At 36.6% G+C, this 25,111-nt stretch overlaps 2 protein-coding genes across 5 annotated transcripts in view; one reads left to right on the top strand and one right to left on the bottom strand.

Annotated features, from left to right (window-relative positions):
- LOC121330883 (serine/threonine-protein kinase N2-like) overlaps positions 1–10,886 on the top strand; it is a 30,714-nt gene extending 19,828 nt beyond the window's left edge. For 3 of the 4 annotated variants that reach the window (XM_041277793.1, XM_041277791.1, XM_041277794.1), the window contains exons 5-22: positions 646–800; positions 1,200–1,413; positions 2,224–2,409; positions 2,721–2,830; positions 3,761–3,904; positions 4,000–4,075; positions 4,242–4,413; positions 4,642–4,768; positions 5,048–5,184; positions 5,492–5,567; positions 5,688–5,779; positions 6,073–6,249; positions 8,785–8,847; positions 9,071–9,147; positions 9,282–9,424; positions 10,167–10,274; positions 10,407–10,487; positions 10,586–10,886. In XM_041277793.1, coding sequence (XP_041133727.1) covers positions 646–800; positions 1,200–1,413; positions 2,224–2,409; positions 2,721–2,830; positions 3,761–3,904; positions 4,000–4,075; positions 4,242–4,413; positions 4,642–4,768; positions 5,048–5,184; positions 5,492–5,567; positions 5,688–5,779; positions 6,073–6,249; positions 8,785–8,847; positions 9,071–9,147; positions 9,282–9,424; positions 10,167–10,274; positions 10,407–10,487; positions 10,586–10,789 — 2,342 coding nt within the window. In that variant the 3' untranslated portion in view covers positions 10,790–10,886. The remainder of the gene's footprint in view (positions 1–645; positions 801–1,199; positions 1,414–2,223; positions 2,410–2,720; positions 2,831–3,760; positions 3,905–3,999; positions 4,076–4,241; positions 4,414–4,641; positions 4,769–5,047; positions 5,185–5,491; positions 5,568–5,687; positions 5,780–6,072; positions 6,250–8,784; positions 8,848–9,070; positions 9,148–9,281; positions 9,425–10,166; positions 10,275–10,406; positions 10,488–10,585) is intronic. The other variant, XM_041277792.1, reaches the window with a different exon arrangement.
- Positions 10,887–13,942: 3,056 nt separating this feature from the next.
- LOC121331011 (transcription initiation factor IIB) lies at positions 13,943–23,861 on the bottom strand. The gene is made up of 7 exons (XM_041278105.1): positions 23,767–23,861; positions 21,926–22,038; positions 16,945–17,078; positions 16,279–16,425; positions 16,020–16,149; positions 15,312–15,593; positions 13,943–14,969 (listed from the first exon to the last, which is right to left on the bottom strand). Exons 1-7 carry the CDS (start codon positions 23,781–23,783, stop codon positions 14,836–14,838), a joined length of 957 nt encoding a protein of 318 aa, XP_041134039.1. The 5' UTR covers positions 23,784–23,861; the 3' UTR covers positions 13,943–14,835.
- Between the last annotated feature and the right edge of the window lie 1,250 nt (positions 23,862–25,111).

The raw sequence follows: 25,111 nt of genomic DNA, 5'->3' as shown, positions 1-25,111 counted from the left end.
TATTTTGCTATTCATACTCTGCATTGAAAAATGTGTTAGAAAATTATATATATATATATATAATATATAATTGTTTTTGATATAAAAAGCTGTGGATCTGAATACCGCTAGCATATGTCTAATACATAAAACTAAGAAGGACTTCTGGTTGAAACATTTGTAATTTAATTTATTGTGCTGCTTTTAGTATTTAACATTACTAAATATTAGTGAACTAATACAGTGAAAATAGGTCCTCGGAAAAACGAATATATTTTTGAGGATATCTGTTAAGATATGCCACTGTTTAGATCATTTAATTATAACTTCTATTTGAACTTTGGTTTGTTATTTTGCTGTCTTTAAGCATTCCTCCACTATGCTTCAGAGTTCTTTAGGCTTTGCTGAGTACCTTTCGGTTAAGGGAATTTCTTAGTAGGAAACAGGTTAAGAACCAAGAAATCTATTCTCATTTAAAGAGATGCAGCCGTGCCTGTTAAATGCAGCTCTTCTTTGTCCACTTATTCATGAAGTTTTGTGTAGCCTATTGAAGGAAGCGGAGACATTGTAACAGGTTGTGGTGGACAGTATTTGCTGGTGTGAAAGTTTTACTGTTGCAAGATTTAATGCAGTTTAATGCAAATTGGCCCGTTTGCCATCCTGCTGTTTCCACAGCCAAACCTGTGATCAGCCCGCTTGAGCTGCGGATAGAGGAACTGAGACACCACTTCCGGATAGAATACGCAGTAGCAGAAGGAGCCAAGAATGTCATCAAGCTGCTTGGATCTGGAAAAGTCACTGACAAGAAAGCACTTTCTGAAGTAATCAGTCATTTTAATCTCTATTTTACTGGGATTTTGAGGTTTTTAAATCAATAAAGATGAATTGATTAATCAATCAAGTTAACCTAAGTGTGTCTAATGTTTTGTTATTTAATCAATCTGCTTAAGTTAAAGTATAATACAGTAAATGCAAAATAAATCAACTCTTAATCATACCTTTTTAAATTAGTTTGAAAGTATGAATGCTTTTACAGAAGTAATTGCCATTTTTGGCATATCTTGTGCTGCAATTCAATAGCAAATAGCAATTATTCGATAGATGCATGATCATGTACGTGCTTTGACTAATCAATTACAACAGAAATCATGATTATAAACCCTTTGGTGTTACAGCCAAATTTGTGTCCCAAAAGTGGTGTTTTTTTTTTTTTCTTCTAGGCTCAAGCCAGATTTAATGAGTCAAGCCAGAAGTTGGACCTTTTAAAATACTCATTGGAGCAAAGGTTGAATGAGCTTCCCAAGAACCATCCGAGTAGCAGCATTATAATAGAAGAACTGTCTTTGGCAGCATCGCCAATATTAAGCCCTCGACACAGTATAATTTCTACACAAAATCAATACAGCACAGTCGCCAAACCGGCTGCATTAACAGGTAAGTCAGTTTCATTTGATAAGAGTCTTATTAAATTGCACTTTAGAATCAATTGTGGGTTTTGTTCAAGAGCAGTAAGCTTTACCAGGTTACATATCTCAGACATACAAAGGGTTTTGTTACGTCCTTAATTGCAAGGTTTAGACTTGCTCATCTTTTGATTGTAGAAGGTTAGAAATGTTACTGTAATTCATTCTCTCTCTGATTTGTACTAAGTCTATACTGGGATTTAATGTATGCAATTCTGTTTTTCTTTGTAGTAGATCACTGTATGATGTGTAGGGTGCATAAATTTATATATATATATTTTTAAATCTATCGTCGCCATTTGCAAAATGAGAAATCTGTATTTTGAAATCAGCAGTTTGAGACGGGTAATCTTGAAGGGGACACCTGGGATCATAACAGATAATGAAACTGTTTGGGTGGGGGTGGGGTTTCCTTAGATATTCACTAGATCGGTCACAGTCCTAAATCTACTTTTTTAAATTACATTTGTTTTTTCTCCTGTTTTTATGTCTAAGTTACTCGCAATGTCAGGAATTTAGTTCCATGAAGTACTTGTGAACAATGGCATGGATTAATCTTTTCCCTTTAGTAGCTCAGGGATGTGTGTCTTTACCAGGTACTAGATGTATAAGTTTTTTGTTAACCCAACAAAGAAAACTAAATAATCCAGTTGGTTTCATTCCTGCATACGGTTCAGATATTGTTGCTTAATACTTTGGAACAGCTTACATGTCCTGCTTTTCATACTGGTGTTAACATGTTAATGTACATGAGTGTGTGGCACGTTTTGTATTTAAATAGGTACCTTAGATGTCAGACTAATGGGCTGCCAAGACCTTTTGGAGAATGTTCCCGGCCGATTAAAAACTACATCCGTTCCTCTACCGGGATGGAGCCCAAGTGAAGCCAGGTCTTCCTTTATGAGCAGGACTACCAAAAATAGGAGTGGAAGCAGTCGAAACCTTTCGAAAACAGATGACTTGTCCAGTTGAGTGGCCAATTTTGTTTCTGTTTTGTTCTGAAAACTGTATTACCTAACTGAGGAACCATTTGCGTCATTGGGGGGGGGGGGGGGGGGGGGGGGGGGCATGTTCCATGCAGTGTAAAGGTCCCCATCATCTCTTGCCACTGCGCTTATATTGGTTGGAGAGTTAAGAGTTAAACAATGTCCCAATCTAGCTCTTGAATTTAGGTTACCAACTAATGGCTTCATAAAAAGACAGGTAACCTGTATAGATGTGCAAATGAAATTATTACATCTGCTTAGCAAGCTGTGGTGAACTTTATTATATTCACAGATGAGATCAGTGCTGTGTTGAAGTTGGACAACACAGTTGTTGGACAGACTGGCTGGAAACCTATTTCTAATCAATCTTGGGATCAGAAGTTTACACTGGAGCTGGATCGGGTATGTTGACTCTACTTCTGACATTCCTTCAGGGATCTAGGCCACTGCTCCTTTTGAATTAAGTGTGCAAATGTTAGTCTGGGATTTGCTTGCCATAGGCAAAGACATGTCTGATTTTGCAAATAAAATACAGCCATATGGAGATTGAGCAGAAAGCTAAGGAGAATAAATGGGCCAAGTTGTAACAGCAGTTATGGCTTTATTTGCAGTTTTCTGAAAGAAAGATTAAAAAAACACCAACAGTGCAAGAGAACATTTAGTCTTGATACAGTATCATGCCACAGTGGCAGATAATCATTGATTTGAGTTAAATTTCTTGTTTTCCTGCAACAATCATACCGACTACAGTAAGCCCATCATTCCAGTAAACTCAAGTGCAAAAAAATAAATAAAACGTACTCCCATCAATTGAAATAAAGCGTTAATCAATATACAGAACTGTAAGGCTTTTGAAGGTTAAACCGCCAGATCAGCTAATCTGTTTGTAAAACTGCAGGTTTTTATTAATTTTGTGTGTGTGAAGGCAAGCAGGCAGGCTCACTGTTGGCTTTGGTTCTAGGCACTACTAATACTACAATCTTTTAAATGTAATTTTGTTCATGTGAGTTCTTTCCCTAAACTGCACAATTGCAACCTCTGCTGGGAAGCAGCAGCCCTGGATCCCTGTAGGCTCAATAGCCAGCCATGCAGTTAGCAGTGAAGCATGTTTAACTTTTTAATAAAATAATCAAGCCCAGAATTAACATGAATGTTCTCTGAACCTACCCTATCGAGGTATAATTTACTGCATAGCAGTATGAGTCACACCAGCTTTTTAGTGTGGCTTAGTTTTTCTTTTTTTAGTATTTTACAAATGATGTAACTGGAAATTAACTCAGTTGTTTATTTACTTTTATAGTTGTATGTCTATGATGTCTTTCTTTTCTGCAGTCGCGTGAGTTAGAAATGTCTGTGTATTGGCGAGACTGGCGGTCACTTTGCGCTGTCAAGTTTCTGCGGTTAGAGGATTTCCTTGACAATCAGCGGCATGGAATGGTTCTGTACCTCGAGCCTCAGGGTACACTCTTTGCAGAGGTACTGCATGTTAAAAAAAGAAATAACTATTCATTGAATCTCAGTAATAAAATATGAAGAGTTTTGTTCTTTTATATAATTTTTTTATTTTACAGGTTACATTTTTTAACCCTGTTATTGAGAGGAGACCAAAACTTCAAAGGCAGAAAAAGATATTTTCGAAGCAACAAGGTAACTGTTAATTTAAATAAAAATAAGTATACATGGTATGAAACGTATTGCATGTATGATGAAAATACAAGATTCTGTTCAGCAAATAGAAATATTGGAATAGTACGAAGCCTGCCATGCATTCTTGTCCTTTTTTTATTTTGTTTTTTTCTTTGCTTCTCTACAGGCAAAACATTTTTGCGAGCCCCTCAGATGAATATTAATATTGCAACATGGGGAAGACTGGTGAGGAGAGCAATCCCCTCAATAAATAACTCTGGCACATTTAGCCCTCAGGTTCAAGTGCCTGCAGCAGTGCCAGGGGATACACTGATCCCAGAATCCCCTTTGTCACAGAGGTACCTGCTTTTATTACTGTAGTTCTCATGCCCCAGTTTAAATCAAGTCAATTAAAATAAAATGAGAGCACACTAGTAAAATGATCATGGTTATAGGGCCCTGTTCATAAAGCTGCTTACTTGCACTTTATTTAGGATTCTTTGTAGATGTTCGTTAAGGTTAAACAGTGTTTACATTTTGTCAAGAAGGATGAAAATTGTTATACTGTGTGTTTCCTCTCCTTTAAGTGACTCAACAGTGACAAAATTGGAATTTGAACAGGAACCCCCTCCAACTCCTAAGAGACATTCCTCTGTGGTTGAGACTAGAGAGTCCATGCCAGAAATTAAGATTGCAGATTGCATGCAGATACAGGTATGGACAAAACTAACAATACTGCATATTTAATGCGGAAGCTGAAACATTAACATCTGGTTTCACAGACTAGTTGGGTAGCTGAAGAGCAGTGCTAATCGGGGTAAATGAAACCAACCGTGTTTAATAAAGAGCGTGTGATTCTGGGCGTAACATATTTATTATGTTTTTGTAACAGTAGAACTCGTAAATTCTTATTTCTTTCATGTATTTATTGACTTGTCAAAACAAAAAAAACTTGAATGCTTTCTTTAAAAAAAAAAAATGCTTATTTTGCAGGATGCATTAGCAACATTTGAATTCCTGAATGACAGAAATAGCACTGTACCCAGACCAGAGACACAAGTTATTGCTGGGAATGAAGTTGAGCAGCCAGATTTGGAGCTCATGACCGTTCCAGAACCTACAGATAGCAGGTACCTACTTCCAAGCAATTGCATTTCAACGCAGCCCCTTTCAAGTTATTCCTGTCTATTGGTCACCAAGATATAGCTGCTTCATTGGAGAGTTAACTTTGATCTCATCCAAAAGCATTTATCTGAGGCCAGTTTCTCCAACACGTTGTCTAAAACGTATTTTAAAAAATGATGATAAAATGAATAACAGACAAAAAATCATATTTAATGGGGGGGGGGGGGGGGGGGGGGGTTACATTGAGTTGTTTTAAAACTTAAGAATGGTTTTCTTATGGTTGCCAATCACTTTTTACCCTTTTTAATTCAGGGTGCAGCAAAGATTTCAATTCGGCCTCAATGATTTCCATTGTGTTGCAGTGTTGGGCCGTGGGCATTTTGGAAAGGTAAACAAACATTCCTTCAGGTTCACTGCACTCTACGCAACTTTTTCTAAATGTTCAATTAGTAACTTTCTCTTAAAGCATGTAGTCTCGGAGAATTTAGTGGCTATTCTGTTTTAACAGGTGCTGCTTGCTGAATACAAAAACACAGGAGAAATGTTTGCCATCAAAGCCTTAAAGAAAGGAGACATTGTAGTGCGTGAAGAGGTAGACAGGTCAGTAGAATAAAAACTTTGAAAATGATGCGAGATAATGCTGTGAACACACATGCTAAGCTCTGAATTGAGTGAGAAGGGCATTTAGAAAATGCAGCTCTAGTTTTCCTTTGTTATGTGGTTTCATGTAAGTTTTATGTAGAAATTCTTAAGTTTGAGCATACCCTAGTAAATGTATTATGTTTTGTTTTTTGTTTTTTTTAATGAAACATTGTACTGGTCTAACTTCGATTATAAATTATCTTTTTTTCATACGAACATTGTGTAATACTTTTAATTTTTTTCTTTCTTAGCCTTATGTGTGAGAAGAGAATCTTTGAAACTGTGAACTGTGTCCGGCATCCGTTTCTGGTGAACCTTTTTGCCTGTTTCCAAACCAAAGATCATGTATGTTTTGTCATGGAATATGCTGCTGGAGGAGATCTTATGATGCACATTCATGCAGATGTGTTTTGTGAACCTAGGGCTGTGTAAGTAACACTTGTGTTAATTTGTGCAGTTGTCTTTTTTTTGTTGTACGGCACAGTTTGAAATGTTAGTACAATATTGGGACAGATCTGAGGTCTGGCAAGATTTAGGCTGAGCATTTTTATGGGATGCAATCTATGATAAAAACAAAAAACTACGTTTTAAGTGACACAGAGGTTTCTCTGTGTAAGTTTTAGGTTTGCAAACCATCTTAGTATTTGCAACATCCTCTATTATTAAAACAAATGTTTCCAAGTATGATCACATTTTAAATATTGTACACCTATACATATACTTCTCATTAGACAGTGTATTTGATTTTTCAGTTTACTTATGTGGAGTCTGTGCAATTTTACAGTTGTATACTGGACATTAAGTTTTTTTTTTTGCATACTACTGTATAATTGAAATAAGTTGCATTCACATTTGCCTCTGTGCTGTCGGTTTACGTTTCAACAGTAGTACTGCTATGTGGCACTACATTATTTGCATCGCCAGCATTTGATTACTTAAAGCTTGATTTAAACTTTCTTAATTTGCTCATGATCACTGTGTAACTGTAAAGAGCAGCTAATCCGCCTCTGAATTTAACTTGTCCAGCGCAGTCCATATGGGGTATCGAGTTTTCTTAAATGAAATTGGGTAGCTGGTGATAAAAAGGGGATCGCTATTCTTGTACATCTGAGTTTTAGAAACGCACTGAAGTTATTTTTGTTGTGGTGTTTTTTTTTTTGTCTTCAAATGCAGAATTCTGTGTAAACGTGACTTGTGTGAAAGCTTTTCACTGGGATTACTACAGACGCACAATATTACTGGAAAGCGCACATCTGCATAACAAATAATTAGTACAGTAATCTGTGACCCCTGTTTATAGCCTACGATGTCTGTCTCTATATAGATATAGATATAGATATAGATATAATAAATAAATAAATTACGGTAATATTACCTCATTCACGATAGGAAACAAAATGCTTCAGTATAGGGACTAGGCCCATATCCCACACAGCACATTGTTCGCTCGCCCCTCCTGTCAGTCCGCTGTCTTCAAAATGTTGTTTTTTTTCAATTATAATGTGTATACTTTTAGTCGTGGGCAAGAATTGGTGTATTTATACAGCGTACAAATAAGGTGGTTATAATTTATTTCCTACCAGAAGCCCTTACCCAGTGCGACTCAACTTTTCAGTTGCCACAAAAATTACATGTTTTCAGGAATCGCAGAATGCCAGCTTTGTGCTGGAATTGTACTTGTAGGAAATTGTATTAAGGATTTAATTTTGAACCAAAAATATATGCTTACCTCAGTATTGCAATTTGTGTTTTGAACTGGGAAAACAAAAAAAAAATGCTGGATTTCAATAAGACGAGCTGTTGTCGAATGCGGTTCTGAAATGAGTGGAGTTATTTTCAAACAACCCTGGATTTTTTTTAAATTTGATATACAAACGACGGTGTCTGAGATTTTGTGTAAATTGTGTATACGTATCTTGTGTAAGCGTGGGTATTTATTAAGGACTCCGATGCATCGTTAGTCCATGAAATAGGTTTTATTTAACCCGAAATAAATTCTACCGCCCCATGTAACAACAGTTCAACCTCGTTTACATTGCCATCTTGTGTGTCTGTCTCCAGTCTAGACCACAACAGCAAAGCAGGAAGTAACGTCCTGTTAATTAGTGCAGTAAGTAAACAGCTTTATTTTTTAGACAAAGTCCTCAGCAAAAAGCAACAGGCATATGCAGTATTACAAAAATAAGTTACCGATTCTCTTAAATCATACAAATAAAACATAAAAAATGCAGTTCACCTATTACCATAAACATGCGTTGCTGCTATACGTTGTTCAGCGTTATATTTCTGCTTACACTAAGATAAACAATTGATAAGTCTGTTATTTTTTTATTACAGATTTGTTACATTTGTTTTTTTAATGCAGCCCTTGCTTTGTAAAGGAGAGGTACTGCGTAGCTGGTCTGCAGTTACAACCTCTCAATCACTCCTCAGCTCAGACATCAGATAACTTGAGAATCAATGGGCGACCGAACACTCACATTTGACCGAAGTGCGCAGGTGACTTTTCATAGTTATGAAAAAACTAACCATGCATGCGCTAAGAAAAGCCCAAAATATCTCGACAATTGATCGATTTTAGTTGGTTCCACAAAAGGCACTGCTCATTAACAAGTTCTACCAGTCTACCAAAGGAGGTATTTAAACTCGCAGACGTTTTTTTTTTGTCTGAATAATTTGTAAAAAAAAAATTGTGTGCCATTCCTTAACTTTAAAACTACCGAACGGATTTTCACAATCTAGACCAAAAAAAATTCTATCTATACCAAAAATTCTCTGGCACAGACATAGTGCCAAATGGCGTTCCGACCGGTTTTGAAACCTGCCCCACAAAATCAGGTTTAAACAAGAAACTGTCTGTCGCTCTATCGCGCAGTTATAATTCAAGAAGTCCTATGTCTATTTTCAGGTAAAGCGGATGTTAGGTGAATGTAATGTTATCCTGACTCCTTTCTCCTGCACAGGTTTTATGCTGCTTGTGTTGTCCTTGGTTTGCAGTTTTTGCACGAACATAAGATAGTGTACAGGTAAGCTGCGACCATCACCCCTGTAACGGTTTTTAAGTGTACTGCCTGTTTGTCACACAAGTAAAAATGGTAGATGATTCAGATCTTTTAAATTCTAAATGAACGGTACTGTATAATTCTACACATTCACTGTATTATGATCATTCAGAAGCTGAAAGATTTAATTTCACTCAAGTATCGGTTTGTGTGAAGCTTAGTATGCTTTATTTTCTTTTTTGTCTAGAGATTTAAAGCTGGATAACCTGCTGCTTGACACTGAAGGCTATGTAAAGATTGCTGACTTCGGCCTTTGCAAAGAAGGTAACATTTATGATTGGGGGGGGGGGGGGGGGGGGATTTAAATGTGGAGACCTGAACATGGATGATAAATCATGTAAACCTGTTTTATGTGTACTATTATCTAGTTAAGATTACGATCAAGCCTTCTTTTACAGGTATGGGATTTGGAGATCGTACAAGTACGTTCTGTGGTACTCCTGAGTTTCTTGCTCCAGAAGTATTGACAGAAACATCCTACACACGGGCAGTGGATTGGTGGGGACTTGGTGTACTGATCTTTGAGATGTTAGTTGGTGAGGTGGGTATTGGAAAATATAATGATTTTCCTCTGGTACAATTCTGGTTATCACTATGTGACGAGCAGACGTATGCTGAAGGTTATTTGTCATGAGAAGGTTGTGTCTGAATGTCAGTTCTGTCTGTCAGCCTGTAAGTAATTTGATTATGTCTGAATATCTGTAAGATTTCCACTCGGTAGAAATTTGGTGCATGCCAGAGAGGCCCCTTTCCTCAGGCTTGGGGCTATTAGTATGGAAAGTAATTAAAGCTCCTTTATCAGCTCAGGGCTGGACAGTAATTTTAGAACTGGAGTAGGCTTTGGCAGACGATCTTTTAAAATCTTGGACCACTTGTGATGACCACTTATGATGGCTTAATCTGTACTAAGGAATAGTAACTAAGGAATATTGTGGGCCCTGTACAATGAGATGTTAAGAGGCTTAAATATATAACTAGCGTTCTGTACTGTGCAGCTATAATTTTGATTGAATTCAGGCCTTTTACATGGTTTCTGTTTTTATTTTCTGTGTTTTAATATATGAATACTGTTTCCTAAGGTACTGTTTTAATAATCAGGCATGATTTTATCTTATATATAAACATATAAACTGCCCTCATAATCTGGAAATAGATTTATTTTCTCATGCTCTAATTGTGTAAATGACCACTGCTGTGACCACTCCATACAGCATGTTTTGTTTTTCTTTCTGATATCGGTTCTAAAATAGGTGAGTGTCTAACTGCCTTTATTTCCCTCTCAGTCTCCTTTCCCAGGTGATGATGAAGAGGAGGTGTTTGACAGTATCGTTAATGACGAAGTCCGCTACCCAAGATTCCTGTCTACTGAAGCCATCTCCATAATGAGAAGGGTATGTTTGGACTAAAATCGCTCAGTGTGCATTGAACCAGATGGCTTAACACACCAGTGCATATAATGTGCCTTATACTTCAAACTTAATCATGCAGTTGATAATGGGGAGGGGAAATTTACTTTATTTCAGTTGCTGAGGAGAAATCCAGAAAGGCGTCTTGGAGCAGGGGAAAAAGATGCTGAAGAAGTGAAAAAGCACCCATTTTTCCGAGTATGTATGAACTTCAAATTGAGCTGTAGTTGTGCTTCTGAATGAATCTTAACCTTATGAAATCTAAATACCCCCCACCCCACCCCACTGTTTTACAGAACGTTGATTGGAATGGTCTGTTATCAAAGAAGGTGAGGCCTCCATTTGTACCTACAGTTAAAGACAGTGTGGACGTCAGTAACTTCGATGACGAATTTACCTCGGAAGCACCCATTCTGACCCCGCCTCGGGAGCCCAGGGTCCTTACAGCGGACGAGCAAGAAATGTTCCTAGATTTTGATTATATAGCGGACTGGTGTTAGACCTCAGACTTTCAACACTGTGAAACACAGTAGCCAACTGTAGCTCACAACCTCCTCTTCTGAAGAACGGGTTCTGCCAGCCTGTTGTGCACTCGGTGCCATTATTCCTAGGAACTGAATTTTCGTTTTACTTCTAATAAATAAAAAACAATTGTAAAGATAATTATATCACTGGACAGTTTTCTTTACCGGTCCAGGTATTTTGTCTGAGACTCGTGGGAATTTTTTTTGGGGGGGGGGGGGGGGGGGGGGGGGGGTGTTTGGGGGGGAAACACAAAATCCCCCTTTTTGATTACTTTGGGATCATTACTGTTAAAAACATGCATTGTCCCCAGGTTTGGAGTTATTATTTTATTTTTTTGTATATATAAACTATTTTGTTCTAGGTAAAACTAATGATCTTAGATTCTTTATTTTATTTTTAAGGTGCTTTAGAATAGCAGCACTGCAGCACGGTCTCACCAAGTAGTAAGGCAATGACACTCTTGACTACTTTTTAAACTTTTATTCAGCCAGAAATGTGCATTTTTTATTCAAAGACTGGGTATCATGAGAATCATTTTGTCTTGATTTTATCTGGAACACTAATCTTGGACCTTGCCTTGTACATTTTTATTGTATTTATTATGTATAACAACTAGATGCCTTAATTTTGTGAGACGACAATATGTGGGCTTCCATGCAGCAAAAGACAGGTACTGAACACCTACCAAAGCCACTTGCCAAACAGTTGATGGCATATTGGGCCCAGGTGACACCTTCTAAAGGGAACATTACAAAAAAATTTCTCGTTTGACTGAGTGACAGCCCAGATTTGTCCTCCTTGGAGGTTTTCTAGTCTCCTGTATTTGCATTGTCCTTCCATGTTATGTGAACAAATATAAGATTATAGTTTTATACTGTATTGCATCTGCTGTAGATATTAACCATTTTTGTAAAGCCTGTAGGGATGTATGAAAATGTATACAAGCTGTAATTTGCAAGTGTTTAACTTTTTTACTTTAGTTTACATTCACAGAGAAAGTTTAGTTTTTTTTTTTCTGAATTACAGTGGCCATCTGAAGGAGTAAATTTAAGCTTTGAATTCTCAAAATGGAATGTAAAATACATTTTTTTTAAAAATTCAAAATATATATTTCACAAAGTAAAGTGTATATTTTGGCTTATAATATGCCAAAGCAGGCTGTATCTTAAAATGCTAAATGTTTTTCTCTTTTAAAACATAACTCATGTTTTTTTGGTTTTTTTACATTTAAGGCACCAGTCAGATCTGTAATGTACTTTATGTTGGAACAGTACCTCGGTCTAAAAGAGCAATACTGCTGAAATCATGGTTTAATGTTTGCACTTTTATTCAGGTATTACTCTGGTAGGAGCTTTTATTTTTTTTTAAATAACCTGATCAGTATAATCACCCTGTAATTACATTTTACACAATGGCTATTACAACAGTGGATAATCCTGTAGATCTGTCAGACTCAGTTTGTAAAAGACTGAGGTAATGAAAGCATTATATTTGATAGAAACTGATTTCAAGCCACATGTCTCAAATTGCTGAGTACCAAAACATGTTTTTTTTGTACTTTTTGAGACACAGCCTGGTATTAGATTTCAGATCCGGTGTTTTTGATTTGGTGGCACCGGTAAAACAAGAAATGTTTATAAACTGAAAGTACAATAACCTTAGCTTAGTAATTAAAGTTGTACAGAAAATCATTTTTAAATATAAATCACTGAGGGTATAAGGGGCAGGGTATATGTACACAGTTGAGCTCAAAGCACTAATTGTATATGTAGTTTTAAATGTATCAACTTTTTAGCCTATAAAAAGATAGGATTGTAAATACATTTTCTATATACATTTTAGAAGTGGCTGTTTGAGCACTTTTGTGAGGAGTGATGCTTTAGAATGGTACACTACATTTAAATGTGTGCTGATAAGGTTATGACTAAGAATCATGAGTGTTTTGCAGTCTCTATGCATATCATGAATGCACAAATTAAAATAAATTTGTAATAGAACAGCCTTGTACTGCTTGTTTTCTTTCTGTAACCTAAAAAGTTAAGTAAGCTTTTCTATCTGCTTGCTATAGCCAAACTTTCCAATACTTTCCCTAAAGATTTCAAAATACTTGGTACACCAGAGGCAACAATAATATTGTAACTGGTGCACCATGTATTTCCTTTTACCTTTTAGTTCACAAAAAGTTCAACTTAGGCTACCCTGCATAGCAAGCAGCCAGTGTAAAATGGCTGTCAAATAAATCTACTTCTACAGGACCATGAGGGTTTTAGTCTGCTTAGTTTGCTATTTGAGAAATGTATTAGGAGCACCAGAAGTATTGTGAGGGAGGGGGCAAGGGGGGGAAGGGGAGCTTTCTGGTCAGCAGTTTACCATTTTGCTTAAAACAGAAGGCAAGGGGATTCAATCCTAGCTGTGGCACAGTTCATCTGCAACAGATCATATACATAAGTGACATTTTTATCTAAATGAATGAACAAAACAAGGACTGCAACTTGTTGAACAATTAAGGTGTTCCATGGGGCCCGAGTATAAAAAGTGTAATGGGGCAGTGGTTTTCAGATGCATTCAGTAATAAAAAATATAATACACAAATTGCTGCCAAGTCAGGTGGCACTTAGTGCTAGAGCTTGAGGGTTTTCCAGGGAGTCCTCCCTTTGAAGCATGGTATTGCAAGCCTTGCAAAATCAGTGTTTGCTACAGCTCATTAAACAAGTCTGACTGGCACAACAACGTACATTAACAGGAAATTTAATATTAAAAGAAGAATCTGAATGTCAAGTCTCTTTTACACTGCAAGTTGATGGATACAAGTTTTGGAGCCAGAGGGATATACGTAAATATGTTCCTTATATATAAAACTGAAAACATAATTTAGAAACACTTATAAACTACATCTATAAAAAGCATAGAGGTGTATTATCATTCTAGCTATTAGTTCTAATGTAGTCAGAAGCAATGCCTGGCCTATGCAAGCTAAATTAGTTAACACTACTTTTGAATTGGCCAGCTCTTCAGTACTCTCAACCTTTGCTTTAGTGTAAAGGAATTTGCTTTTCTCCCTGTTTTATTAAAAAAAAAAAAAAAAAACACACACACACCTTAAAACACAAAATACAGCTGAGTCCTTGTCCCACTGACTTTTTTTATTTGTAAATTAGCATACAATTATGACTGCAAATGCATTTACAATTCCTTGCTGGAAATACACCAAGCCCTTTTTAAAAAAAAAAAAAAAAAAAGTTTTCATATCAAGTGTACAACTGTGCTAAAGGGTATTATAAACCCAGACCACTGACTTTTACATTTTGCACAGGTAATCAGTTACAGTACAACCGCATGCACAAAAAGCCACTGCTTCCTGCAGGGCTCAGTGACACCTTGTGGAACAGAGTGCTGGTTATGCAGACTTGCACAAGTGATCCAACCTGTGAGCAGTTCCCCTAAGCTTAGATTATTGGCTGGTCTCCACACAGACACATTTCTTTTCAGGGTCCTCCTTGGCCTGTTACTCCACAGCATCAAAGACACTTCACACCTTGTGGGATAACAGTGTATCCAAAGTGAAAGCTGATGTCCGTGCTAAACACAATCCAAGGCATATCCCATTTCTAAAATTTAAAGTCAGCGGATCTGGGCATATCAATAAATGACTTTGTTTTTAATTTACTAAATATTTTGCATACAACTGACAAAATAGAAAACTTGCTTATTTTCTATAAAAGCGTAAAGAAAGTATGAAATATTTTTGCAACCAGCTTTATAAATACATTTCTTCCCATTGCACATTATATATATTACATATATACACACACACAAATAAAATAGTGAGCATATACAAACAGTCCGCTTTTTGTAAGCATTGGAATGTGTCCTGTACTCTTGTTTTACTCCTGCAGTTCTTCACAAAGCTTCTCTCTCTCTCAATAGAAGGCTCAAATAATATTTTGTAAATATCTATGAAACTCAAAGTTCACCAAAAAAGGAAAATAAAAACTTCAACTTATATATTACATATAGCAATTTACAGCTGGGGAAGTTTATCAACAGGGGTGTCAAATTTAAAGTCTGGTGGAAAGAGATCTGCAGCTCGAGGATAGATGAGTCTATACGACTGCCTGATTGTGACGTCAGCAACACCTGCAATGTCCCCAATTTCTGAAATAAGAAAAAAAAGCTATAATTTTGGGCTCAATATAAGCTAAATTTACTTTTGGTAATGAAAAGAGCACCTTTAAAATGAGGCCAATCTTTCACAGATAATAGTTTGAGAAAAAAAAATAAATCAAAGCATAAAAGCAAGACAGATGCTTTATTTTTATTTAAAATTACCTAGTTCCAATGTTCTTGTGCTCAGCCAGTGCATTACAATCTTGCTGTTGGGAGATGTGTCTAAGTTTCACATTTATGGGTCTCTTGTCTCACAGATTGGTAATGGAAACATTGTGTATTTAATTATTATAATTAACATTTGTGTTAGACTACATCAAACTAATTTACCTTTCTGAGTCTTCTTCTCTGCTGAGGCCTGTGAAGCCATGTAGATGGCTGCTGCTGCAACAGAGATAGGGCTCCTGCCAGGTACCAGATCGAGCTCAACAGCCTTTCTTGCAATATAGGTAGCAGCCATTTGTACTTGCTTGGGCAACCCCAGGTTGGAGCAGAATCTGGACATGAAGTCTCCAGTTGTTATCAAGTCCACGCTTGTCTCAAGCGCCTTCAGGATCAGCTTGAAACATCGGCCAATTTCTTTTTTAGAAATTCTGGAGACTGCACAAATCTCTGGAGAGCACAACGGGGGGATAAAAGGTAAAATCAGTTTAACACTTTCTACAAGAAATCTGACCTAATGAAATGTTAAAGTGGCACCGTCAATTGATCTACATCTTGTGATCATCCAACTTAAGTAATTCAAGTTTGTTTTTAGCAACTGTTCACTGGCAACTCAATTTCCAATTAAATTATTTTAGGCACAAACTCAGTCTAAAATACTGCATTACAAAGTTTTCCATAATTCTTTGAGAAGACATTGCAGCACTTGCAGAAAGCAGTCCTCTTAATGTATACTAAACTGCATCTAAACATTATAATACAACACATTTTTTAAAATGTATATCATTTATCAATTAGTGTAGTTTACATGAGTAGAAATAGCGTGTGTGCTAATTACACATAAAGCATATACTCTAGTTTAATTCCAATACATACCTTTAAATGTCCGCGGAACACCCTCTTGTCTGCAGGCAATATAAAGGCAAGCAGAAGCAATTGCATCATTACTTCTTCCCTTCAGGCTCTTCTGCTCATATACTTGCTTAAATAAGTTATTTGTGCGATCCTAGTAAGTGAAAAAGCAACATTTAGAATCAACTGCAGCCCATTAATTATTAAAATGAATGTGTTCATTACATTAAGCTAAACAAACCAGCCAACACCACAACTTAGGTACAGGATGCAATGCACTTACTATGATATTTCTGGGGAGGTTTATTCTGTCCGACATGTTGGTGATTTCCTTAAATGCGTTTAACATCGCTCTGTCAGAGCTGCTCATAGTCCTGCGGTTCTGGTACTTTGAGTTGCCAAACTCATCAAAACTTGCTGAACCGGTTCCCTAAAACATTTAAAAATTATCCAATCAGCAAAATACTTATTGAAGAAAGTTATAAAAACTGCCAGGTATGTTCCACATTTAAAGAGAACACATGGAAATTTGTAAAAGTACAGGCGGTAAAATGTTATTAAGGAGAGCTTACAAATAAGACAATTTGCATGCACTGCTAAAGGAAGCGATGGATCCATAGTTACACAGTCAACTTTAATACATTGAAATATTAAGAAAACATGTGGGCATGCTCATTTTGTAGCACAAGTATGAAGCAATCTGTCAATGGAGGTATTCGACAAAAAAAAAAAAAACAACACTGTAAAATTATAAGTCACATGACCTGTGGTTTGAGTACAAGTATGAAAGCACGGCACAACTGGCAAGAAAGTGAAATGTACCGTAGCTGTACAGAAAAGTAAAATATTTTGAAGAGTATACAGCAAAATGTGACTTAGTACAATTCCTTGGTGGATTATGTTGCAAAGTTCTGCACGTTTATCTTTAAAATGTAAAAATTGATTTTACCTTGCTGATCATTGTACTCAAATCTCCCCCATTTAAAAGTGAGTTTTGGGCATCACCAACTCGAGAGGGATCTTTAGCTGCTTTGTCGTTGCTAAAAGTTCTCCATTCTGATCCAACATCAATAACTCTGTCACCTGGTTGGATGCAAGTACATGGGGTCAGGCAAAATGCAAGAAAGCAGAGATATTTGCAGTGTCCCAGCTTTTAAAAACTGTTAGTGTCATTATGTTTGTTGCAAAAATATATATATTTGAAGATCAAACTATATCCATAAAATAATCTACTAAGTTAATTGGAAAAAACAACTTATTCTCTACGCTATTTCGTTCTGCAGATACTAAAATATGAACAAAATCATGTAAATGATTACTCAGCCCTCAGTTGAATGCACTGCTCCCTGTATGTTGATGTAATATATGATGTAATTCCATATTTTTATTCGAGCAAATGGGCTGTAATTTTCTATTTTTAAACTATGGCTGTTTTCAGGCTGAAGTCCAGGCATCTACTTATTATAAACTAACTCCATATTTGATTATAAGCAAACACCGTCAATGCTCAAATATATTAAAAGATGAAAACAGCTGTTTCATTTGTCGACACTGGAGGTACCCTAGAAATGTGCATCAACCAATCTACAGTATACAGTATATAAACTTAAAACACAACATAGGACCTATTAAGATACAAGATTACACGTTTTCTACTCAACCAGCCTTAATAGTACACGGTTCACTGCTGATTGATTGTTATCTGCCTTGTGCAATGTGTTTAGCTGCTATTATTTATTGTCTTGCTCTGTGTAAACTTTTCTGCTGCAGCAAACAGCTCAGTCCTGAAACATTTATTTTGTGATTAGGGGGAGGGGGAGGAGGATAGGAGAGAGAAATTCTGAATAAACTTCTTAATAAATGAACAGAGCCTAAGAATGATAAATGGGTTTATACTCATGTCATGTGTATACATCTAACCGTTTAAAAAAGTAGTTTGTTACCAACTTAAGCAGATGAAGAAGTACATATGCATGTTTAGTTTGCCTTACAAACAGTTAGTTTTACAGACCCAGATTAGAAATAACCTTGAACTAATGTTACCAAGGTAACATTAGTCCAAGATCAGGCTAATCAAGGTCTATGCAACCAGTTGTTTAAAATGTATATTCTGTTTAGCTACAGATGTTAATACAAAACAATTTGCTGAAGTGCAAAACATAATTCACATGGGAATTAAAAATGTTGCCTATGAAAACTTGTCACAGTACATATACAGCAGTTGAGCATTTCTGCCTCCAGCGCTTGTTAACCTTCGTAACACTTGATCGGCAGTGTTTTACAGTACTATTATGCTGCCATCTAGTGCCAGGATTTAAGTTTTACAGATTATAAAACAAAAAAAGTTTTATACACCAAGAAACTAAACTAAGCCTGAAACATGTAAAATAGGATTTTTAGCTTTATCACAGCCCAATAAACTGTCACCAGCAGCTTTCCCTCCAAGACTAAAATGCGCACATTTTTCACAGTAACTGGCAACAACCTTCGCACTCAGTTTACCAACTTTCGCAAGTTATCACAAATATCAATCTCAATCGAGACTCCAGCCTCTCGAGTTAAATTATTATTTGGAGACCATTCTCACAAAGCATTAGCATAAGCATATTTGTGTCTGTCTTGCAGCTGATTCTCTGATTTCCCTCTGTAAAAATGCATGTCACATTAGTAGAGCTCGCTCGGACACCAGCAAATCTACTGGTACAGGGTGGGCGAAGCAGGCGTCAGGCAATTCTCCCTCTATAGAGGGTGCTGCTCATGAACTTTACTGTTTTTAACTCGTCGTATAATTAAATACTAAAATCAGTGACGCACAATCTTCCTCCATTATTTGTAGTATAAATACTCTGGTAAACAAATAAAAATCACAATACTCAATACAATAATAAATGAAGAATACTATGTCCTTTTTTTTGCGAGTTTATTCATCATGTGACTTCACTCCATGTCTCTGCTGAAACTCAACATGGTGGCTGCACCAACAAAGAAAAAAAAGCAATGTTTCAATAAGACAGAGCTAAAAGAAATCAGATTATCTATATGAGGATGGTGTGACAGTATTCTTAAAGTTTTGCTGTAATTTGTATTAATATAATGACGGTCGTAAACACGCAGAGAACAAGAAAGCGAACTAGAACTGCCAGGCAGTTTTACGGCTCCCAGCCCCAGTATCAGTACGTGTCTAAGCGTGTTTAGTTCTCAATGTGCCAAGTTTAAAAAACAGCAACTTCAATTGTTCCACAGAAGATTTTGAAAGTTTTTTTTTGTTTTGTTTTTTTCAAAAATGCGTCAGGCAGCCATCTTGTTTAAAGCGAGTTTCTAAAAGTCAGTTGTATTGCTACAGTGTCAAGGATGACGCGTGTGAAGTTTCGAGTTAGTCAAGTAAACAGTTTGTCAACTGAGGCAGTTTTAAATTTCACACAAATATAAACCTGGTGGCCATCTTGTTTTATAAAACACAACCATTTTGACATATTTGTATTCCACTGTTATTGGGACAATAACTACCAAGTTTGGAGTTTGTTGGTCAAACGGTGTTCAAAAAGCAGCAGTTTAGGGGCGCATTTCGATAAGATTTGTGGCAGCCATTTTGACATTAAAATTCATCACAGCAACTTATGCTTTGCAAACTTGATGCGGGTTTGGATGCTGATGATATATGCCAAGTTTCAGATCAAATCGCTTCACCGGTTCCCAAGAAGAAGACTTAAAGGTTTTATCTAAAAATGCGTCATGGCGTCAATTGCAAGGACGCAGCAGCAAAAAAATTTTCAGCATCTGACAGCCAATGTATCCAGCTTGTTCCCTGCCACGTCAGAACCTGATCAGGCACACAGCCTCGAAGCAGCAGCAGTTAAAGTTTTGGGAAGAAAAAAACAAAACAAAAAAACATTAACAATAGGCTTCCCAGCCTGTGGCTTGGAAGCCTAATAAGACAGCAACAATGGCAAAGCACTGCATTCCTCTATGCTGTAAAACTTATACCTAAGGTACTGCGCTCAAGGCGGAGCTTTCAATCCTTAAAAGAAATTAATCACTGTACTGTGGAAAGGATGTAGTCACTACACACTGTTGGTGTCAAAGACATTGTCTGGAGACGTGCCTCTTTTTAAATCTTGCAAATAACACTGCAGAATTAGGAAAGAGAACTGAGAGGATTAATTATGTGTTTACGTTAAAAAGGGCGCCACTTAAATTACAATCAGGTAATACATAGCACGTAAACCTGTTTTAGAGCAACGAGTCAGTCAACGCGCCTTTTTCAGTGTTTCATATTTTATTCTGGTTATTATAATGCCAGTAAAACACTAAACAATTTGCTGCGTACTGTACATAGGGTTACTCTCACATGACATTGCTGGACTGTTACTTGTTTTTTTACTGTTATTGTAAATGCCAGCAATAAGCTAAACAGGTCTTTCAAAACACTTATTTGTAGACTGAATTGCTGTATTAGTGGAAGACTAAATATGATTGTCTCAACTGTGCTGGACATTTGGTTTTCAGAACTGTTGTAATATAATTCTTAGGTTTTATTGTATATTTAATGCCAACAGTGAGCCAAGTAATGTCTATAAACAATGAAAGATTAGAAGTGTCTTCAGATGATTTACTTACGATATAGCAGCAACAATATGATTGAAAAAAAAATTTGTGGTAATATTTATCAAATGTACATATTTTAACTACCAACATTATTATTTATGTTATCAAACGCCATATTAAATTATTAATACTTTGATCAAAACTAGGAACAAATGGAATTGGTCATTTTTAAGAATGGATCAATGTGCAGCCCTAAAGATGGTTACAACTGAAGGCAGTGCAGACGCCAGTGTATGCAGTAGTATAAAGTCATTTTATGTAGGCCCTTTAAGCACGCAGTCTGTATCTATGATAAAAACCGACAGGGCTGCATAGGATCAGAGGAGGATTCAAAATCAGAGGCAGAGCAACAATAAATGTCTTACTTAAATTTAAAGTAAATTGTAAAATCGTTATGATACTGGTCTTGGAATATTGTTTCAAAAGTTGTATAATGCAACAAAAATATAATAAAAGGGTTAATGCATGGCCGAAGGTTTCTCACTGATAATTTACCCTTTCTCAGTCAAAACGGCAAGTTTCTCAGTATCTAAAAAGCTTCAGAGGGAACACTGGTCACCAGACTGCAAGATGCACATCCAGCCTTCTCCCGTAGGAGTGCTAAGAATAATGATAATTATGTATTTACCTGGAGCCAGAAGCCCTCCATTTATCCATAGGGCAGAGAATGCATACAGTAAGCAACTGAAATATGAGCTTCCCCAATGCACCACAGAAATGCTTCACTAAACTCTACCTTGGAGAATGAGCCCTCTCTGAGGACTGAAGGAGCATTTCACTATCCAGGCCCAGTAAATCCTCTGCCTCAGAGTCTCCAAAGGTTTCCAGCAATCCCAGTGCCAAATTGTGGTTTATTGTGTTATTTAAAACAAGGCTCCAGATGTTACAGCTAGTGAATTTGCCAATTAATATGAGAGTTTCAGAAGATTACCTTTTTGTTATTTTGAGAATATTAAAGACCTACACATTCAAGTGTAATCCTTTTTGTATTATTTTGCATAAAGGTGTTGAGATTTCTTATGTAATGCCAAAACATCAATAGAATATAACTGAGACACTTTCAGTTACTTTCTTTGACTATGTGCCCCCCACCCCCCACCATCAATTTAGTTAATTTTATGGCATAAACTAGTAGTTGAATCAATACCCTTTTTTAGGGCATTTATTGTATCTTAACTTCTTGCTAAGGATGGCCAAAAAAGATGGGTAGAGGAATGCATCAGATATGTACAAAAAATGAAAACAAAAAGATGTGTCGTCAACACCAAAACATATCACACTTTTCTGAACAAAAGTGCATTACTGCAATACTAGACAAAACATACCAACCACCAGTCCACATTCTGGGCAGATCATATCTCCAGCTCGGTAGTCTTCAACCAAGAGTGCATCTGGATGGCTTGGACATTGCACTTTGGGAAGGGCTAGGGCATCACCACTAGGAAAAACAACACAATCATATATATATATATATATATATATATATATATATATATATATATATATATATATATATATATATATAAACGAACACGTCCTAATATTATTGAGGTAAACTCAAAGACTTAAGGCCTGGTCACACGGTCGAGGGCAACAAGTGGGCGACAGGTGTTGCCGGCATGTCCTCTAGTGTGAGCACCATGGGCAACACGCCAGCGACATGTCTCCCACTTAGGACGATGTTCTATTTTTCGGGCATACCAGCCAATCAAATGTGATAGTGGTGTCACATGATAAGGCTCGACCATAACGACAGTGTATATGATGCATTCTGACTCCTGCATTTCATCCAGTTATTTGCAGTCTATAGATATGCAATACAGTGTGCATATGGATATGCAAATGTTAATGTCTGCGGCTACAATAACATATTTAAGCATGACTACAACTCTACAATTACAAAATACACGTGCAGCGTAAATTAAAGTCGTGTTTCCCCAGTGGAGGGCGAAGGTTCGCGGCCAGTTGTGGGCGGGGTGGACGTCAACTCTTAATCCAGTCAGCATACCCGGAGTATTTAAACGTAAACAATCATATCGTTAAGGTGCGCTGTAGTATCAGTTCTACACAAAAAACGAATACCGTGTAAGGAGATGTCCATATGTGCCAGATTGATACCGAGCATACCTTTCTGCATGTCAATAACACAGGAAAATACGGAAAAATGCGTTACTGTGCTATGTAAATAACGTGGTGAGATCATAAAGTACCGTACGATTGGACTGATATAGCAAAACGCATACGAATATCTGTACGGGGAATATACAACAAAGGAATAAGGGAATTCAGGTACATCTAACACATTACATCACCACAAAGAAAAACTACTACAGTATGCCAATACAGATCTCTCCCGTTATTTATTTTTAAACAGAATTATAAAGGCGATTATACAGTACATATAAAATGATTTAATTACTCTTCCATACAAAAAAATAAAAGCAAGCACTTAAAGTGGCAAAAACTAAAGGTCTGTGTAAGGAACTTGATATTTCATGGTTTGTTTCTTTTTTTTTAACCACGTCAAACAATGAACACTACTGGTTCATAAACACTACTCTACAGTATAGACTATTTACACGTGTGTCGGGTTTCATTATCACATCCATATGATTTAGTTTCGTTTAAATTGATTTCCGAGAGAAAAAAAGGAAATCATAACGACGTATGATGCGTCATGCTAACGTAACGACCATAATGTTTAGTGACAGCAAAATGTCAGGGGAAAAAAAAAACAAAGGTTTTTAAAAACACAACGAGAATACGAGGAAACAGACTTTTGAAAAAACAACGAATCAAGTTAAAAAAAAAAAAAAAAAAAGTCTAATTTACGTTTTTTTTCTTCTGTTTGACTAAAAAAAAATACAACGGGGTATTGATAATCGCTCGTTTTGTTTTTGTAAGGCGAATCAAACACAGTAAAATACAACACAAGCAAGTGTCTGTATTTTCAGAAACAATGCCAGACTTCACCGGCCACGATGGTACCGTCTCCCCCAATACTGGTGTCTATCCCTGACAGCAGAAAACATTCAGCTTAGCTATTCCAAAATGATATCATTACAGTCAGTTGTGTATTTACTCTCGCCGCTCCCGCTTTTCTTGCTAATTATAACACACACTGCAGTATGTCACATACAACACGCAGATGTTAAAATTTACTAACCGGCTTGTCGACGCCATTTCGCTTTCTCTCCGAAACTGCCAGCAATGATTGCGGAGCGGAGTGGCGTTCAACTTCCATTTATAGCTTCCCAACGTCACGTGAGGACGGGACGCTAGAAGGTACAAAGCAACTGAGGGCTGAATACAAATGCCTTTTAATTTTAAAGATTTGACGTGGTTTTGAAGCTCACTCTGTATTGCAGGTGTAGATTTGGCGAGCACAAGGATGCAATCATGACCTTTAGTACTAATATAGAATGGAGTAGTGAGCCGACTGCAGCGCCCACTTTTGAGTCAATGGACCGTCCTGACCGATTATTTTTTTATGCAAATGAATCCGACATGCATTTTTATGCTGCATCTTCATTTTGCAATTCGGTTTCAGTCAGTGAGTCAGACATCAATGTCTGACAATCTAAGACGAAGGTGGTGATAGTAGTAAGCAAGTGTCTATTAATCCCAATCAGGACTACACTGCAAATTTCTATCTTCAGTTAAAGATTTTTGAAAGTAAGAAAACTGTGAACACTTTCAGTCACATAAGGGCTTGATTGACAGGTGTTTCTAGTTTTGTGTCTGGTATATGACAGCCCTCCTGAGTGGACACTGCTCTACACAATATCCTTGATATTAAAGTCATTTTTTATGTATTTATAATGAAAGGCTAAGGGTGTAACACAAGTGAAAGCTGCTTTAGTGAAGATAAGACTGTACTGTACTGCACAATTTGCAATGAAGCCTCTCGGGCATCCTCTAATATCAGAACATACCACACCCTAAATAATACTTCAATCACACAGCAATATTGTTTTTATTGTATTCATTTGTTTCAATTAGGGAACTCAAACAAGCAACCTTTTTTTTTTTTCAAAATATTACATATATACTTTTGAGAAAAGTTTAAACATTAAATCTTTTTTAGTTCCATGTTAGCGTCTTACAGTTCAAACAAACATAACCAAATTCCATCAATATGGATTGCCTTTTAAAGATATGAGGGCTCTGGTTATTGATAAACTTGCTGCCTACAGTACAGCACCATATTATGTGTACAAATGCTACAGAAACAAATTGACTTTGTAAATAACATTTTCATAAAATGAACAACTCATGTTTTATGACAAACAGGAGTGCTGCCTGTCAAAGGTGGATACCTGGCATAATTTAAACTGGTTGAAACTAAACCCTTCAAAATCAGTGGCTTTATTATTGGGATCGACAGTGACTCTCAAGAAGCTTGAGAATATTAATGGAGCCACACACATTGTAGTTACTAAAGCTAGGAACTTGGGCGTGATTATTTATAAACACTTTTCCTTTATCCCTCAAATTAACCAGGTGGTTTC

This window comes from Polyodon spathula, chromosome 18, assembly GCF_017654505.1.
Source record: "Polyodon spathula isolate WHYD16114869_AA chromosome 18, ASM1765450v1, whole genome shotgun sequence".
NCBI lineage: Eukaryota > Metazoa > Chordata > Actinopteri > Acipenseriformes > Polyodontidae > Polyodon > Polyodon spathula.
This window is presented reverse-complemented; position numbering and strand designations above follow the sequence as displayed.

What these genes read in the sequence shown, in the direction of transcription:
- LOC121331011 (XM_041278105.1), bottom strand. An exon ending in ACCTCCCCAGAAATATCATA is followed by an intron (nt 16,150 to 16,278) that starts GTAAGTGCATTG and finishes TTCACTTACTAG; the next exon opens with GATCGCACAAATAACTTATT. An exon ending in AGAGAAGAAGACTCAGAAAG is followed by an intron (nt 14,970 to 15,311) that starts GTAAATTAGTTT and finishes TTCTTATTTCAG; the next exon opens with AAATTGGGGACATTGCAGGT.